Source organism: Ambystoma mexicanum, chromosome 10 (assembly GCF_040938575.1).
Source record: "Ambystoma mexicanum isolate Mex_15411 chromosome 10, UKY_AmexF1_1, whole genome shotgun sequence".
NCBI lineage: Eukaryota > Metazoa > Chordata > Amphibia > Caudata > Ambystomatidae > Ambystoma > Ambystoma mexicanum.
Window position 1 is genome coordinate 301,152,414 of NC_090932.1, and position 18,920 is coordinate 301,171,333.

At 44.3% G+C, this 18,920-nt stretch overlaps 1 protein-coding gene across 1 annotated transcript in view; it reads right to left on the reverse strand.

The window, feature by feature from the left end:
• Nucleotides 1-18,920, reverse strand: part of LOC138491380 (vitamin K-dependent protein C-like) — a 301,102-nt gene that overhangs the window by 114,149 nt on the left and 168,033 nt on the right. The window contains exon 3 of the mRNA XM_069617878.1: nucleotides 3,211-3,371. Coding sequence (XP_069473979.1) covers nucleotides 3,211-3,371 — 161 coding nt within the window. The remainder of the gene's footprint in view (nucleotides 1-3,210; nucleotides 3,372-18,920) is intronic.

Consider the following 18,920-nt stretch of genomic DNA (forward strand, 5'->3'; position numbering starts at 1 on the left):
TGTGGAAAAAGAGGAGGCTTCTGCTCTGAGGGCCACTGGAAGAGCATGTCAATGCTGTAGAAAAAGAGGAGGGTTTTGCTCTGAGGGTCACTGTAAGAGCATGTCACTGCTGTAGAAAAAGAGGAGGGCTCTGCTCTGAGGGCCACCAGAAGAGCATGTCACAAATGTAGAAAAAGAGGAGGCTTCTGCTCTGAGGGCCACCAGAAGAGCATGTCACTACTGTAGAAAAGAGGAGTGCTCTGCTCTGAGGGCCACCAGAAGAGCATGTCACTACTGTAGAAAAAGAGGAGGGCTCTGCTCTGAGGGCCACCAGAAGAGCATGTCACTACTGTAGAAAAAGAGGAGGCTTCTGCTCTGAGGGCCACCAGAAGAGCATGCCACTACTGTAGAAAAAGAGGAGGGCTCTGCTCTGAGGGCCACCAGAAGAGCCTGTCACTACTGGAGAAAAGAGGAGTGCTCTGCTCTGAGGGCCACCAGAAGAGCATGTCACTACTGTAGAAAAAGAGGAGGGCTCTGCTCTGAGGGCCACCAGAAGAGCATGTCACTACTGGAGAAAAGAGGAGTGCTCTGCTCTGAGGGCCACCAGAAGAGCATGTCACTACTGTAGAAAAGAGGAGGGCTCTGCGTCTCCTCTTCAGGGAGTTATCTGCCTGAGTCCATTCGATCAGCTGCTTGTCTGGACATCAGGCTTAGAAAGAATAGAAAGATTACAGATCACACCTTCCAATGGCTAGACTTATTTTTTGTTTTTAACACACTCGACCTAACCTCTGTGTCTGAAAAAAAGGATCCACATGCCCAGGCCACTAAGGATCCACATGCCCAGGCCACTAAGGATCCACATGCCCAGGCCACTAAGGATCCACATGCCCAGGCCACTAAGGATCCACATGCCCAGGCCACTAAGGATCCACATGCCCAGGCCACTAAGGATCCACATGCCCAGGCCACTAAGGATCCACATGCCCAGGCCACTAAGGATCCACATGCCCAGGCCACTAAGGATCCACATGCCCAGGCCACTAAGGATCCACATGCCCAGGCCACTAAGGATCCACATGCCCAGGCCACTAAGGATCCACATGCCCAGGCCACTAAGGATCCACATGCCCAGGCCACTAAGGATCCACATGCCCAGGCCACTTTGCACATTATGAAGGTTTTCATAAAGCCCTCTCGGGACGTGAGGGTGTTGCTTGGCGCAGGCTTCCACACATGCACTGGCAATACACTGGGCCTGATTTACACACATGGTTTACAGAGGCACCATCCCAGGGGAAAAGGTTTTGTAAATCAGACCCTCTGTCTATTTAAAATGAAGAGGGACTCTCTTCCAAGTCGGTGACGCGCATAATAGGTACTTTGCGGTAATCAAGGATTACATTACAAGTTTAAACTGCACAAGGGAAGCAATGAATCCTATTGACGATTAACAAACACTGCAAACTAACTGAAAATAACAAGAACTTTTATGCTTCCCTTGTTTTATGGTCATTTATGGTTGGACGCCAATCTGTCCTTGGAGGCTCAGATTAAAAATATCTCCAGAAAATCTCCCTTCTTCTGTGGAAGACATTGTAGTGCCGGGCAAGATAAAGTGCCACAGGCCCTGATTCACAGAGCGTTTTGCAATGGGGGTTTTCCATCATAAAACCCTTCTGTGAATTAGGCCCACACAGTATTTATCTAGCGAGAGCCCTAAGCAGCATTCCTTAACTTTTTCACGTTTGTGCTGAAGATTTATGCATTTTTTTTTTCGAATTGCTGATACCAATATAGTGTTGCATGAGGAACCCCAGGCCAGGACACAACATGTGCCATAATGGTCATTTTACATGACATGTAAATGGGCATCACCACCGTTGGCCCTTATGTGCTGTGTAGTCCCTCTGCATGACATTTGAAACCTTCGCAAACTTGCTTTTACTCTTTCCTTGTCCCCTCTGTCTCGGGGAGAACTTAATGCTGCACGCAAATGCACTTTGCAGGCAGCGCTCACTAATGGATTCCTAGGGAAGCCAGTTGACTTTGACCAGGTGCAAAACCGAGGCAGAGTCCACAGGAATCCATTCGTGTCATGGGTTATATCTGATTTTACCGAAGTAAAATTCAGAGTGGTAAGCCTTACTGAGGTAAAAAATACCGAAAAAATACTGTTTTTTGGTTTTGTTTGAGGGGGTTCCTTCTAATCCCCCCATTTTCTTACCCTTTTAACCCCATCCTGACCTATTTTAACGTCTTACCCCACTACCATATATATACATATATATTTATTTAAAATGTTTGGTATTTTTTCAGTATTTTTTACTTTGGCAAAACTTAACTCTGAATTCTTTTTGGTAAAATGACTGGATACCGTTGTATGCCTGCTCAAACAAGACAGAGGATCTGAGCACAAAGTAAATCTTATCTCCGTTCTGTGACCCTCCTCCGCCTAGTGGCAGCGTCAAAATGGGAAACAGCGGCACATGGAGGCGCAAATGCATTGCCCCCTCACCGTGCTTCTGGCACTGTACGAGTGATAGGGTTGCACTGGAGCTGTAATGCCGGAAGAAGGGTGCCTGTCCCTTGCTTGCTCTAAATATGCTAAATAATACACATGCCCTCCTCTAAATATCATAGAAAATGTATCACTTAACAGAGGCCACTCAACACCTGCAGGCTGCTCCTCAGCACATAATTCACATAAAACACCATTATAGTTGGTTATCATATTCTGTACAGAGATGAGAAATCTTAAACCCCTGCTTAAGTGTGAAACTCAGTATTCAATGTCTCTTGAGTGTATAAAGTGATAGGTAAAACATGGGACCTTGCACAGTCCACGGTTTCCATGCCATAACCCTGCAATGCTGAAAGTAAATTCAACCAAACGGTATAGCGTCGTTTTGCCGACAGAAGTTTTTTGATGGAATTATTATTGAAAAAAATTCTATCGAAATAATTCATCAAAATATAGAGGCAGTAAGGGAATAAAAGGGGGAGGGAGTGGTTTGGGAATGGATACAAAATATAGGGGAGAGGGGGGGGTTGAGAGGGCACCCCCCAAATATAAAGACATATTTTGATGGGTTTTTTTCGATGGAATTTTTTCAGTAACAATTCCATCAAAAAACTCCCATCTGCAAACGCACATAGAACCCAACCAAATTTCTTTGTGTTACCGTCCAAGGCGATACCCTGCTGTGAATGGGTTCTGGGGGTCCTTACCGTGGCTTCTCGAGTTTCGAAAATTTCACTGGCCTCTTCCAAATTGCACACCTCTTCATTGCACTCCCTCTCCAGAGAGCCGGGGAGCAACTCCTCCAGGAAGGAGTTGGCGCGCTTACGGATCTTCAAAACCCGATTTGCATCTTGGCCGCTGTAAAACACTGGGGCACAATGAGCAGAAGATGAAAGAGCTACCTGTCAAGTCCCTCTCCCCCACGCTTTGCTGCATGGATAAGGTCCCCGCAAGTGCTTGTGAAGATCAATAACGTAATTGCAAATGGTTAGGCTACGTTTCTTAAATGTTTTACCTCTAAAAGTGATCCTTCCCAGGTGGAATGGAGGAGACCAACGTAGTCCAGTCTGCCGTTGTGATATACATGTAACAGAGATCTGCAACCTTTGGTTCTCCAGATGTTTTGGACTATAACGCCCATCAGCCCTAGCCAGTTTTGCCAATGGAGTAGGATCATGGGATATGTAGGCCAAAACATCTGGAGAGCCGAATGTTGCAGGCCCCTATTTGTAGCATCAGATCTATCACGTGTCCCTCATATTTGCCTTCGGTAGGCATTCTCTTGGCTATGGCATTCAGACACAGGCATTTGATGCAATGTTACCCTGCTCTATTGCACCTTCAAATTCTTGCTGATCAATTAGTTTGTTTTGCAGTCAAAACATTTTTAACAAAGGCTTTTAGAATTTGGGAAATACAATTGCGAAATCATTGTTTTTGTGTTTTATGGTATTTTAATTCTCTTTTGTGTTTGTTATGTGTTTTTTATGGGTGAATAATTGTCTTATCCAAAATAAAGCTTGAGGTTGACTTAGTTATTTAAATTATTTCAAATAGTTTGCAGTTAAAATGACAGTTTAAAAGTTCTGAAATGTTACTCTGATGTAGCTACATGAATTTAACCATCAACACCACTTCCCCCATTATTTTGGCGATGCCATCCCAAATGCCACACTCATTTAAACCTCAAAGAATGTCACATACAGAATCAGAAACGGTATCCTGGAATGTAAAATATATATTAACAATGGACACACATGAAGACTTCATTTATACACAAGGCTGCAAAATGCCAAAAGGCAAGATGTCTGCATGTTACAAAACAATGAAATGAACTACTGTGCCTCGAGCCATTCTCTTTGCTGAAGGTTTCTATGCGCAGTACAATCGTATTAATATGGCACCCTGAGTTTCCATTTTGTCTTTTCCACAGATCCTTAAATCAAATGTTGTCTTTCACGTCGCACCTTTCTTTCAGATATTTTTAGTTCAACAAGCAGCTTTATGGAGATAGAACCCCAGGTTACAGTGCCATATTCATGGGCATTGAGAGCCGTAGGCCATCCAGCAGAGGCTGTGCCCACTGCGACACATGAGTCTTAACAGGGCGCAACCTTGCTTCGGGAGCAGCATGGATGTGCCATCTCCCAGCACAATATTATTATGGACAGCTGCAGATGGTATCGTTGGCCAACAGCAACGCTAAGCAGATGGAAGGGGACAACAGTTACTTACATATTAAAATGTCCATCAACTTTTCAGATGTTCCTTTTCCATGATGATGATATGGTGGTTGCGGACCTGTTAAAACCGTCCACTAGACTGCACTTAGTACCGTCCTCCCCATTTATCCTGCAACCCTCTTTGGAGTGGTGTTTATCTAGTAGGAGGCGTTTTAAGTTAGTGTGTTTAAGATTTAATGTTCTTCCTCGAAACAGGGTTGTATGGAAATGGTTGGGGAAAGAGTGTGACTCCCAGATGTGTCCTTTTTGTCTTTCGGTTCTGGAAACTGTGGGGGCATTTTCATTTTTTCCATCCAATTTACTGTCTCATCAGAAGGAAAGCTATAAGGCCTGTTTTAATGAATAGACGGTTTTATCAATTTAAACCTGCTATGCTTTAGTGCTTGATGCAGCGATAGCATGGGTGCTAGATTTATTTATGAGAGGCAATGCGCTTAAGAAAGGCTCTTATGGAAATTGACTCTTAAAGTAGTGAAAGATCATAGACATGTTAAAAGACTATTCTATAAGATCAACTGTTATGTCCATAACGCATCATCTCAAATACTGCTAGGTGTATTTTATATGATTGTTTTGTGTTTTTGTATCTTGTTCTGTATGCTTTATGGTACAGTTGATAATTGGTTCTGTGATTTTATGTCCATTGTTTTATGATTCTATTAATCGAAATGACCAAATACGAAATTGAATTTGATATGGTGGATGTTCTGTCTGCTCATCTAAAGTATAGCTGAACTTTGCACATACTCTCATCCTGTCATCCTTGCCCAGGGCAGGAACTAAGCACAGGAACTGCAGGCTACAGTTAGTAATTGGAGAATGGAGCTCCAGAATTGAAAGAGCGAGAATGTAGGCTTGAAGCATTCTTCGGTGACTATCCTCAGACGACCATGGATCCAATTGGGGGTTATTTCACAGTGGTCAAATTCTGTGGAAAACCAGGCAGGATCCAGGAGTTTTTTAATGCCTGCCTGATTCAGTTCACTTTTTGACTATTTTATTCTTTTTCAGATCTCTAAAGGTTGGGATCATTATTGAAAACTTGACTGGGCCAGCTTTGCCCTGTTCTGCATCTTTGGTTTCAGCTCCTGATCTTTTTTGGATAATTATTACTTGGTTGGCATTTTTCCAGCAGGTATTTGATTGGCCAGCTGTTAAGCCACTGGCTCATGTTTTGAGTTAAATAGCTCTTTGTTTCCACAAGTGAGTACAATCAGATTTGTCTTTTGATGTAGTTGAGCTAAAGGCAATTGGCTACATACACGGCTCCCTTTGGAAAGACTGGAAAGGAAGTCAAAAATAGCTTTGTGTCTGTGTTGATTTGCCAGGGGACATTTGTATAAGGAACGACTGATGAATCCTGAAAAGCCGCATCAGGATTGAGTGGAGGTTGCAATCACTAAAGGGATCTGGACAACAAATGTACTTCAATTCCAATTGGATGTCCGCAAGAGAGAGGGCTTCACTAGTGTTCTATTAAGCAAAAATGCAGTTCAATTTAAGATGGAAGCAATTGGGATGTTTCTGAAGGGAAATGGCTTGGAACACCACTCTTGTGTTATTTATAACCCTGTAACCAATGGCATGATTAAGAAGGACAGCATACTGTGGGCATTAGCACAGCAAGACTGGAAAAAAGCAGTGATATACTCAGTGGTGGCTCACAGGCACGCACCTCACTCCACTATTAGTATCTCCCATTTGAAATGATTAATGGTAGGAAACCAAACACTAAGGGATAGCTATAATGACTATAAAAGGGCCACCCAACTAACCCTACACCACAATAGCATACACATTAACATCAAGACTGAACAAGCTGAAAATAAGGCCACGCAACAGAATGAAAAGCAGCTGCTACCAAACTCTCAATGGTAGGAAGTTGAGCCAGGATTTAATCCCCAGCTTCCTTAAAGATCACGAACCCCTATTGTGGTCATAGCCCATCAAGGCTGTAGAAGTACTATACAACTAAGTCAGTCCAAATGATGAGAGGGATTGAAATATAGAAAGGGTAATGAAATGGGGAAAAAGACCAAAAGAGAGTGAAAAAATGGGGTGGATGCCTCAGGAAAGAAAAGGAGGAGCAATGCTCCCTGAGGCCCCACCCTGATCCCAGGCATGTGACAGCAATCAATAACTATGTAAAGTAACTCAAAGAAGAACTTTCAGTGGAAAAAGTGAGATGAGTGCAACCACAGTAAATAGTTCTGGAAACTCCTGGGGTTTTACCTGTGGAGATTCCAATAAGCGTCCCTTGCTGGTCGCTGTTCACTGTCGCCAGTGAGGCCGGCATTCTTACTTCTCCTAACAAATAATTATTTAACTGGTTTACTCACCAGCAACGTCTTATTGCTACAGAATGTTCACAAAATGTCCCAGCTGCCCTATATGTGCCCAGCATAAGTCTTACATCATTGACCAATCAGGCCGCTGATACCCTTTGAATTAGCTCCTTATAGTGGTGCATTTTGGAATTGCCTCTCTGTGATGGTTGTTCAGTCACTATGGTTACAGTGGATACCTTTTCAACAAAGCCACATTTTACCCCATCGGAGAGTAGCCATGCACTTGTCTTGTGTCTTTCGCGTTGTGGTACTCCATCCTCAGGGTCTTCCAAGTAATATCATTTCTAATAGTATGTTTCAATGTTTCGGAGAGTTGTTTTTAAGCCTTGGTTATTGAATAAGCCCTCCACGCTGCTAATCATAATCAAAATAGTGTCCAGACAGCAAGGCTTAATCAGATATGGTAGCAATAGTTGGGCAGCTTTGTCAATTCCAGGCAGACGAATTGGAAAGCATTTCTTCACACTACAGACTTTCCCTGTAATAACTCTGTGCATCGCTCTGAAAGAGCAGTCTAGCACTACAGTACGTTCCGAACTGTCTCTGTTTGTTCTTTGCACTAGGACAATGTAGTACACAAAGCGGGAAAGCAGTGTGTTAAATCTCAGCTCGAGCAAAGCCCGGGAAAGTAGCGAGAAAATACAATGGCCTCATTACGACCCAGGCGGTAAGTTACCGCCTGGGCCGTGACTTTACCACCATGGCGTAAACTACGTTTACGCCATGGTGGTTGGCGGACTTACCGCCCCATTCCGAGGTTGGCGGAGCGGTAAGTCCCCAATCCCCATTTACCCTTCCCCATTCCCATTTTTGCTCCATAGGGCATAATGGGAGTGGGGAAGGCGTTAATTACGCCACCGTAAATTACGGTGGCGTAATTAACATCAAGGTCCCTTAGCGCCATGGATTTTAACACCTGCTAAAAGCAGGTGTTAAAAGCTCCATGGCACTAAGGGACCTCGGAATCAGGCGGTAAGGGTCGGCGCTGTTTACGCCGCCGTAAACCCCTTACCGCCTGGGTCGTAATGAGGCCCAATGTAGCAATAAGCCGGACTGCACATGCTCCTGGGGCATCCTTGTGTTTCCATGACATATGGGGGAAGTTACGCGTAATTTGTTAATGCTGAGATCTGTAAAGGGGTAAGAGAGTATACTTTGGCTTTCGACACAATCCTGCACATTCCGAGGAGGAATATCTTCATGCGTTTATTGGCCTCGTATTGTGGAGTCACATATGCGTCCTGGCGTTAGTTGCTAGTTACCCTATTGACTTGTGCTTACTGGACCAATGAATATCTGTTCTTACCAACCTGGTTTTGGTTTGCCTGCCCATTTATTTGATGCTTTCATAACAGACAATTTTAGCTTCCTATGTAAACCACGTTTGCCGGATATAAGTGGAGCAACACAAATAATTCCTCATCTCATTTCTAACGAATTTGTCAGCTAACAATAGTATGAAGCACAAGGTTACAATCTTCACAGCAAATTAACTAGTAACATCGAGTTTGGTGCAACTAAGTTGAATAACGTACTGAATTGCATAGTGTCACTACCACAAGCAATTTAACAGCTGCTAGATATGATGCAACTAAACTATATGAACCCACAGGAGGGGCTGCTAAATAAAAAAAAACTAATTCAAATGTCTTCTTATTTTCAACAATATTTAGAGAAAGTTGGGGATAATGCAGCAGCCTTAGATGTTCGTTCACCAGTGGAAAATACAAATAATCGTGTTTCTGAACTTGATACTAGAGTCTATGCTTCTGAATATCTATCTTTTGCTGAAACCTCCTTTCTTCAAACTTGTTTGAGTGTCAAGAAAGAAGGGATAACCTTAGAAAATGAGATCCTTGATATGCAAGTTGTTGGAGATCAACACTCATTTGAAATGTTCTGTGTAGAGAACAATGCTCGAAAATACTCCATGGTAGATGTATCTACTTCGAAATTGTCTGAATTGAGAAATCTGAGCTCCACCGTGTTATCAACTTCACTGGAAAAAACACAGACTCAGGACATGATCTCACTCACCTTCGAAATGCCTAACTGCAGCCCGCCCTTCCTGGGTGAAAACATGTAGTATTACCAATATCACGTTGAAAGGTATGGCAAACTTACTGACAAAAAGAAAATTCATACTACCTTATTAAATGAACAAAAAGTAAAGAACAGTTGCTAAAACCATGTGCACGTTGCCTGGTATGCCATAAAGAATTGCCAGTATGTTGCTGCCCAGTCACCTTTATTCGTACACCCTGACCATATGTGACTGGTTAAGAGCTGACATGTGTTTCGACCAAAGATCTTTTCCAAGGCTCTGTGCTGAAAGAATGTCAATGAGAATGTATCTCTGTTACTACCAGCGCAGTGTGGCTGTCCAAAAACTAACACATTTTTCATGTTCTAAGTGACTCTTCCAAAAAATGAAAACAACCTTTATCAAAAGCGTGCTGAATACGCTTAATCCATATGACCTTGGAGTGCATGAATACGGTGGGAATAAGAAGGTAAGCATTTCGACAGCAGAGAACAAACTAACACTGATAAATTGCATCAGCTGAGTAGAGACACATACCTAAGCATTTTATATATATATATAGATTTCATATCCATTGTCCATTCTGCCGCGGGAGCATTTGGAAGGGCCTCTGAGCGCTGTGTTCACCAAATGAACAGAGATATTGGCCTTTGCCACACTTTCAATTGCAAGTAAAATAGTTGCAAAAATAGATTACCCTGAACTATAGATGCTTCTGCCTCAGCAACGTCCAGGAGAGTGTCCTTCATTTAGACAACAAACAAAAACATGAGGTAGAAAATGTATTCCTGTTTAAAATACTGTTGTATATGTTGTCTACTTATCAATTTTAAGTACAAGTCAATAAAACAGTATTTAAATTGCAATGATTGAATAATTCTGCAGCAGGAGTGCTGTGTGGGTAGCAGTAGAGGAGCAACATAGAGGGAGGGGCGTATTCTGGTGTTTCGCCCTGGGGGCAATATTGTCTAGAAACTGCCCTGGTCCCCACACTGCGACATATCTTTCTTTCACATTCAGGGAGCAAGCAACGTTGTCTTACAAATCCCTGACAGAGTATTTGTATTTTATTTGGTTTTATATAGCACCTTATACCAAAGCGCTAAACATAAGAACAAGCACAGTACAGAGTAATGAGACCTTTGGCTGTGCAGTACCCACTGAATAACCTGCCACTTTACTACTCTGAGAGTACAACCGCTGTCAATGAATAAGTTACTCTTTTCTTTACATTAAAAAAGGAGATTTGTATTTACATTTGAGCTATTACCGCCACACACCTATCCTCTGCTTATCACACAAGCACTGTGTACTGTGAGAAACCAAAGGGCGTCTCACCCACTAGTCCTCAGGGACTTGTCACCCAGGGGCCAGGACACGGCCATCCTTTTTGGATCCAGTTCCATTGGGGCGGACCAGTGCAGGAGGACCACCTGGGTGAGGGGTCTTCAGGGAGTGGTGGTGAGGCAGCCGATGATGAGACGCGTGATTCACCCCATTTTTAGTTCATCTACCCCATTATATTTTTTCTGATTTTCAAAAGTCCCAACTCCCCTGCCCTTTGTTCACAAACAATGGGCCGAGTAAGAGGACGACTGAGAGCAACCAGACTAACTCTCTCACATCATACTGGACATGTCCCGTTAAACGGGTCAGGCAAAGTCAGGCACTTTACTCTAAGTGCATACACCTGATACCAGTTAGCTCTCCTCACACGTATAAAAGGCAACACCTAAAGGCACACTCTAAGCAAAGCGGAGCACAAGCAGAACTTCTGGGGCGTGGTTACACCTGCTGGAGCAGAGCAACAGAGCAAGGGATGAGAGCAGCAGGCTGAAAACCCCAAGGGATCCCTATTGGAGGTTGTTGCCTCTGACAGACCGTGAAAGACACGTGGAGAAAGCCTGATCCCATAAGTGAAGATTGCATTTGTTCCAAGGATGCCAGCGGCCATCCCGGGGGAACAGCAGAGTTGGGGAGGCGAGGCCAAGTCTGTGGTACTAACCTTGACTCATGAATTGAAAATAGCAAAACAAGAAAGAAGCGCACCCAGACGGTGAGTTGGCAAGCGAATTAAGTAACAACATTATATCACAAGTGAAGACTGCACGCATGGGGATGAGACATGAAGAAAGGCAGACCTTTGAATTATCTTTGAAGTAAAAAGCAGCTGTAAGATCAGCAATCCTAAGTAACGTGGTGGTCCGGCCTGTGGTCGAAGTGAGCAGGAGTGGTTGGGAGCGATGCTCCTTTACTTTTTTAATATAAGATTTACTGTTCCTATACTTTTATTTTTAAAAGACATCATTCTGTAATTGGTTTCCTTTTAAAATAAAAGTGTTGGAAGAAGTTGAAACTTGTACTTTCAGTGCACTACACTGAACGTTCCCTTAAACAGCAGGTTCATGTGTTTGGGGGTCTGTATTGTGTGTGGAAGGAGGTGTGGTGATGGGGTTTGTGGGAAGCGGGGGCAGGCCAGCAGGGAACATAGTTCTACTACTTCTTTTCGTACACTTCGACCACTGGGTCCGGCAAAAGGAAGTAGCCCATTCGAAAGTCTCTATGAATGGTACATTGTTTGAAGTTATAAAGCAAACAGACAGCAAAAGCAAATGAAAGTAACCGTCAACTTTGAGTGGAAGTGGTCCTGCGGTGGTCTCGTAACAGCACCACGCACATTTGAAAGTCTTCGAAAAGGGGTCAGAGCCCTATTGAGGGAGACCCAAAGTACACTTAACTTGGGGAAGGTTGCCCCCTTGCAGGTTTGTGTTGAACTGTGGGGTCTGAGCCCGACAGAGGGGGACCTTCGTGAACTGTGTGCTTTAAGGTCTGAGCCCGGCAGAGGGGGACATTCGTGAAACTGTGTGCTGTAAGGTCTGAGGCCGGCAAAGGGGGACCTTTGTGAACTTTCAATTGGAAATAACATTTTGGAAAGTCAAGAAAAAGACTTTAACGTGGAAGGCCAGGCCGGTCTCAATCCATGGTTTATGGAACCGCTTAGAGTGTTAGAAACCTAGCCAGTGTGTGTCATCCTGCCTACAGGGACAGCCTTACTCCGTGAGGTGTAACGTGAGGAGGAGAGCTGGTTCAACTACCTTTATTCTTTTGAACACTGATTTTTTTCTTTTGCATAGATTTCTCCTTTTTACACTTTTTGTATACAAGATAGGGCAGGCATTAGGTTTTGTTAGCATAGGCCATTTTGATTTGACTGATGCCAATAGGACTGTTTTGTTTATCGTTTGATGGTCGAGTCGACTCCCATCTTAGTTATAGGGTAAATTAGGAGTTTCTCTGACCCGAGCATTTTAAATAAAGTTTTTACAAATTGTATCCATTGTGTCAGTGTCATACTTGTGATACAATGATTTCCCTACAGTGCTCAGCTGCAGAAACGTGGCACTGATATGGCAAGGTGTAACCCCCACTAAACTGACCAACCCAAACCCATCTGTTCTTAATCTCTGTTATCATACAGTTTGATGCATTCAGCCTAGAGTTACTATAGTAATCCTTTCTCGCATGTAGCCTGATTTTAATAGTCATATCTCGCATCTAGCCTGAATGTGCTAGTTAGCCATATCTCGCATTTAGCCTGATTTTAATAGTTATTCATATCTTGCATCTAGCCTGATTGTGTTAGCCATATCTTGCATCTAGCCTGACTCTGTTAGCCACATCTCACATCTAGCCTGACTGTGTTAGTCATATCTCACATCCCAAATCTAGGTGTTAGTGAATTTACTGTTGTACATTTGCTGTCATGCCCCCATTTTAGGCCATTGCCCCTCTTTCCAGGTGTCCCAAATCTAGGTGTTACTGCATTTACTGTTGTCCATTTACTGTCGTTCCCCATACTAGACTTTTCTCCCTCTATCCAGGTGTCCCAAATCTAGGTGTTACTGAATTTACTGTTGTGCCCGCGTATTAGGCCATTCTCCCAAATCTAGGTGTGACTGCATTTACTGTTGTATATTTACTGTTGTGAACTACATTAGGCCATTCTCCCTCTATCCAGGTGTCCCAAATCTAGGTGTTACTGCATTTACTGTTGTACGTTTACTGTCGTGTATGCACTCCAACCATTCTATGCACTCCATCCATTCTATGCGTATCAACCATTCTATGTACTCCAACCATTCTATGCACTTCGATCGTTTTATGCACTTCGATCGTTTTATGCACTTCAGATCGTTCCATGCACTCAAATCATTTTGTAAGAGTCCATTCCGTGCCCTCTATCTGTTCCGTGCATTCTGTCCGTTGCATGTGCTCGCTCAGTTCTATGCACACTAACAGTTCGATCAGTTCTATGCGTTCTTCCGATCAATGCTCTTCATCCGATCTATACATCTGTACATGTTATCCTTTCATCGTCCGGTCTGTTAATTTCCACGTTATCCGTTCTTCATGCATCATTCATCCTCATACTTGACCCATTCCTATGACTATGCACACTAACGGTTCGGTCAGTTCTATGTGTTCTTCTGATCAATGCTCTTCGTCCAATCTATACATCTGTACATATCCCTTCAACATCCGGTCTGTTCATTTCCACGTTATCCGTTCTTCATCCATCACTCATCCTCATACTTGACCCGTTCCATACACCAAGTTTCACCCATTCCATCAAATACGTCATCCGTTTATCCACTTACATCATCCGTTCATCCACTTACGTCATCCGATTATCTTGGAACTTCATCCATTTAACCCACTTCACATGTGTCATCTACCCACTTCACCCGTTTCATCTACACCCTTCTTCCGTTCCACCCACTTCACACTTTCTATCCACTTCACTGGTTCCACCCACTTCACCCGTTCCACCCACTTCACCCGTTCCAACCACTTCACCCGTTCCAACCACTTCACCTGTTCCACCTACATATCCGTTGATCCACTTACTTCTTCCTTTCCACCCACTTCACCCCTTCCGTCCACCCACTTCGCCCGTTCCACCCACATATTTCATCCGTTCATCCAGCTACTTCATCCGTTCTACCCACTCCACCTGTTTCGTCCACACACTTCTTTAGATTCTTCCACTCCACCCGTTCCACTGACTTACTTCATCCGTTCCACCCACTTCACCCATTTCGTCCACCCACTTCACCCGTTCCACCCACTTCACCCGTTGCGCCCACATACTTCATCCATTCATCCAGCTACTTCTTCCGTTCTACCCATTCCACCCGTTTCGTCCACACACTTCTTTTGTTTCTTCCACTCCACCCATTCCACTTGTTCCACCCTCTCCACCCGTTCCACCCACATACTTCCCATTCCAACCCCATATTTCGTCTGTTCCATTCGTACACTTCACCCGTTTCATCCACATACTTCACCCGTTCCATCCACATACTTCATCCGTTCCATCCACATATTTCACCCGTTTCATCCATCCATTTCCCCCGATTCCTCCACATATTTCACCTGTTCCATCCATCCACTTCACCCATTCCATCCATCCATTTCACCCATTCCATCCACATACATGACCCGTTCCATCCAGATACTTGACCCATTCCATCCACATATTTGACCTGTTTCATCCACATATTTGACCCGGTCCATCCACCTACATCACACGTTCCTGCCACCTACATCACCCGTTCCATCACATACATCACCCGTTCCATCACATACATCACCCGTTCGCTCTACACTCTACACCCGCTCCACACTCTACAATCGTTCCATTCAACATAAAACATACTTGACCCGTTCAATCCACCTACATCACCCGTTTCTTCCACCTACATCACCCGTTCCTTCCTCCTACATCACCCGTTCCGTCACATACATCACCCGTTCCGACACCTACATTACCCGCTCCGACACCTACATCATCCGTTCGCTCCACACTCTATGCCTGCTCCACACTCTATGCCCATTTCAACCCATTCCATCCACATACTTCATCCGTTCACCCAGCTACTTCATCCGTTCTACCCACTCCACCTGTTTCGTACACACACTTCTTTCGTTTCTTCCACTCCACCCGTTCCACCCACTCCACTCGTTCAACCCTCTCCACCCGTTCCACCTAGTTCATCCGTTCCACCCACATAGCTCCCATTCCAACCCCATATTTCGTCTATTCCATTCGCATACTTCACCCGTTCCATCCACATACTACACCCTTTCCATCCACATCCTTCACCCGTTCCATCCACATACTTCATCCGTTTCATCCATCCATTTCCCCCAATTCATCCACATATTTCACCCGTTCCATCCAGATACTTGACCAGTTCCATCCACATACTTGACCTGTTCTATCCACCTACATCACCCATTCCTTCCACCCTACATCCGCTCCACGCTGTCATCTACTCTACACCTTATTTATTTATTTTAATTCTTGATAACACACCAAATCGCCCAAAGGCCTCATGGTGCACATAAAACAAGTGAGACAAGACAAAACAAGACAGTTGAAAGGCGGACATCTCAGGAGGAAACTATGTAACGGAGAGTTAAGGAGCATTGAAAAGATGGGTCTTGAGATTTTTCTTGAACTGAATTAGTGAGGAGGAGCGCTTAAGGTGAAGAGGAAGAGCGTTCCAGAGATTCGGGGTGGAGACACTGAAGATAGTTTTGCCAAACTTGACTGAGGGAAAACGTGGCTGAGTGAGCATGGCTTGCTTGGTGGACCTGAGTGAACGGCCGGGGACATAGCGATGAATGCACTGGGGAAGATAGATGGGTGCAGAACCAATCAAACATTTGAAGGTGAGAGTGAATATCTTAAAAGATACCCTATGCTTGATAGGCAGCCAGTGCAATTTCTTCCTGGCATCAGTGATGGAAGAGTGCCTTGCCAGACCAAGCACAGCTCGGACTGCGCCGTTTTGAGTTGTCTGGAGAGCAGTGATATTGGCAGTAGACGTACATGCTAGGAGACTATTGCAGTAGTCTAACCTGGAATTAACAAGGGCAGATGCTAAAAGAGACATATTGCTGACCGAGAGAAAAGGACGCATTGCACAGAGTTGCTTGTTAATCCAGCAACAAGATGCCCTGGTTTTAGCAACATGTTGGCGCATTGAGAGCTCGGCATCAATGGTGACTCCAAGAGTCTTGACGGTACGTGCCACTGGAATAGATACATTGGCAATGGCAAATGAGTCATATTCCTTAGACAGATTTTTTAACATGTGACTTGAACCTGCAATGAGAAGCTCAGTTTTATCGGCATTCAGAGCCATGAAGTTCGTACTCATCGATGAATGGATGACAGAGTAGATGGCCAAGATGGCCTTGGAGTTTGTGGGGTAGGAGCCAGACAATTCAAGGACAACCTGGGTGCCGTCAGTGTAGTTAGTATAAAGGACACCCAGATCGTCGAGCATGCGAAGCAGGGGGAGAATATAGATGTTGAACAAAGTGGGGGATAGGGAGGAACCCTGGGGGACACCACGTGTGAGCAAGGAGGGTATAGAGGAGGCACTTTGGATGACGACGCGAGCATTACGAGGACCAAGAAAGGAGACTAGCCATTGTGTGGAGAGATTTGAGCAACCAACAAGTGATTGTAGCCTAGATGCCAGTAGCGCGTGGTCGACTAAGTCGAACGCCGCAGAGAGATCCAACAACATCAGGAGTGCCGGATGACCCTGATCGATGATGGATCCAAGATTTGATTTTAAATCCAACATGGCCGTTTCAGTGCCGTGACATGCACGATAACCAGACTGACGAGGCCCAAGAATGGTATTATCGTCAATAAATTTCTGTAACTGAAGATAGGCGACTCGGTCCATGACCTTCAGAAGGAAGGGCACATTGGTGATAGGACGATAGTGTTTAGCCAGGAGGGGATCAAGATTAGCTTTCTTGAGCAGGGGCGTGATCCAGGCCTCCTTAAGATTAGTTGGTACTTGACCCTCTGTGAAAGACTGATTGATCAACTTGGTGATCCAAGGACTAATAATGTCGAGGCATTGTACCAGCAACCTGGAAGGACAGGCATCGCCTTAACAAGAGGTAGGCTTCATTTTAAGGATGATTACATCCGCATCACACCCTACATCCGCTCCACGCCCTCATCTGCTTCACGCTGTCATTCAATTCTGCGCTCTCTTCCACTCTACGCTATCATTCGCTCTGTGCTCTCATCCGCTCAATGCTCTCATCCGCTCTATGCGCTTCATCCTCTCCACCGACATTCATTCGCTCCACCGACTTCATCTGCTCCACTCACGTCATCCTTTCATTATGCATTATCGGTTCAACTTATGTCACTTGTCGCGGGCCCTCGATCCGTCCCATGTTCTCCATCTGTCCCATGCACTACAGCCGTCTCATGCACTTGAATCGTCTATTCTATTTGTTCCGTTTATACCATGCACTCTCACATTCTGTGCCATCTATCTATTTCATGGACTCTGACAGTTCTGTGTACTCTGTGCACTCATCTGTATCATGTATTCGTCTTTCCATCCTCTCCACTTTATTCCTCTTGTCCGTTTTGTTCCTCTCGTCCATTACATTCATTTCAGTTATTCAACCACTTTACCGCTTTCATACAATTTTATTATTTTTATCCACTTCACTGCTTTGATCCACTTTACTCATTCTATTCTGTTTTTCCTTTTTCGTTTATATTAAAGGTTATTAGTTTTCGATTTCTTGCTTAGATCTTTATGTGGGATTGGTTTTTATATTATTGTTATTTATGATCTAGTAGTTTGGGCTAGTTGAATTGCTGTTATCTACTTTATTCCTCTCGTCCATTTCGATCTTCTTGTCCATTACATTATTTTCGTCCATTTCATTAATTTCAACCACTTTACTGCTCTCATACAACTTATTCATTTTATCCACTTCACTGCTTTGATCCTTTTTTGTCATTCTATTTTGTTTGTCCTTTTTTGTTTACCTTAGAGGTTATGAGTTTTTGATTTCTCGCTGGGATCATGATACTGGATTGTTATTTATGATCTAGCATTTTGGGCTAGTGTCATTGAGTTGCTGTTTCCGGTTGAGTTGGGGGTCAGATTTAGGGGAGGAGCCATGTTTTCAGTAGTTTGCGGAAAGACATGAGGTCCTCGGTGAGTCGGATGTGGGGTGGGAGTGCGTTCCACAGAGTGGGGGCTAAGGCTGAGAACGATGATCCACCTAACCTGACCGAGTTTGTTTTTGGTATGACTAGGAGGCCGGCTGAGCTTGATCTTAGAGTACGTGCAGGGTGATAGGGTTTTAGTTTGTCTTGAAGATATTGAGGTCCGGTTTTATGCAGTGCTCGGGGAGAAATGCATAAGGTTTTGAAGGTCACCCTTCGGACAACCGGAAGCCAGTGCAGAGTTTTATGGGCTGGGGAGATGTGGTCTCTCGGACCAAGCGCTAGTAGCAGTTTGGCAGCAGCATTGTGTGCTCTTTGTAGTTTACACAGTTGGTATGCATGCACTCCGAGGTAGAGGGGGTTAGCATAGTCCAGTCTTGATATAACAATTGATTGGACCGCGGAGAGTCTGTTGGGAAAGGAGAGGTATAGCAAAATGCGCCTAAGAGTTTTAAGGTGATAGTGCCAGGACTTTGAGACGTTGTTGACTTGGCGCGAGAGGGTTAGGTCTGAGTCTAGGGTGCATCCAAGGTTTACTAAATTAGAGGGTGTCAGTGAGTTGCCCATGGTAGATGGCCAGGGTAGTGGGTGTGGAAGAAGTTCGGTGTTGCCACATATCATGATTTCGGTTTTGGAGGAGTTTAGCATGAGGTGGTTTGTGGTCATCCAGAGATCTATGTCGATGAGGCAGAAAGCAAAGTCAGGTCGGCAG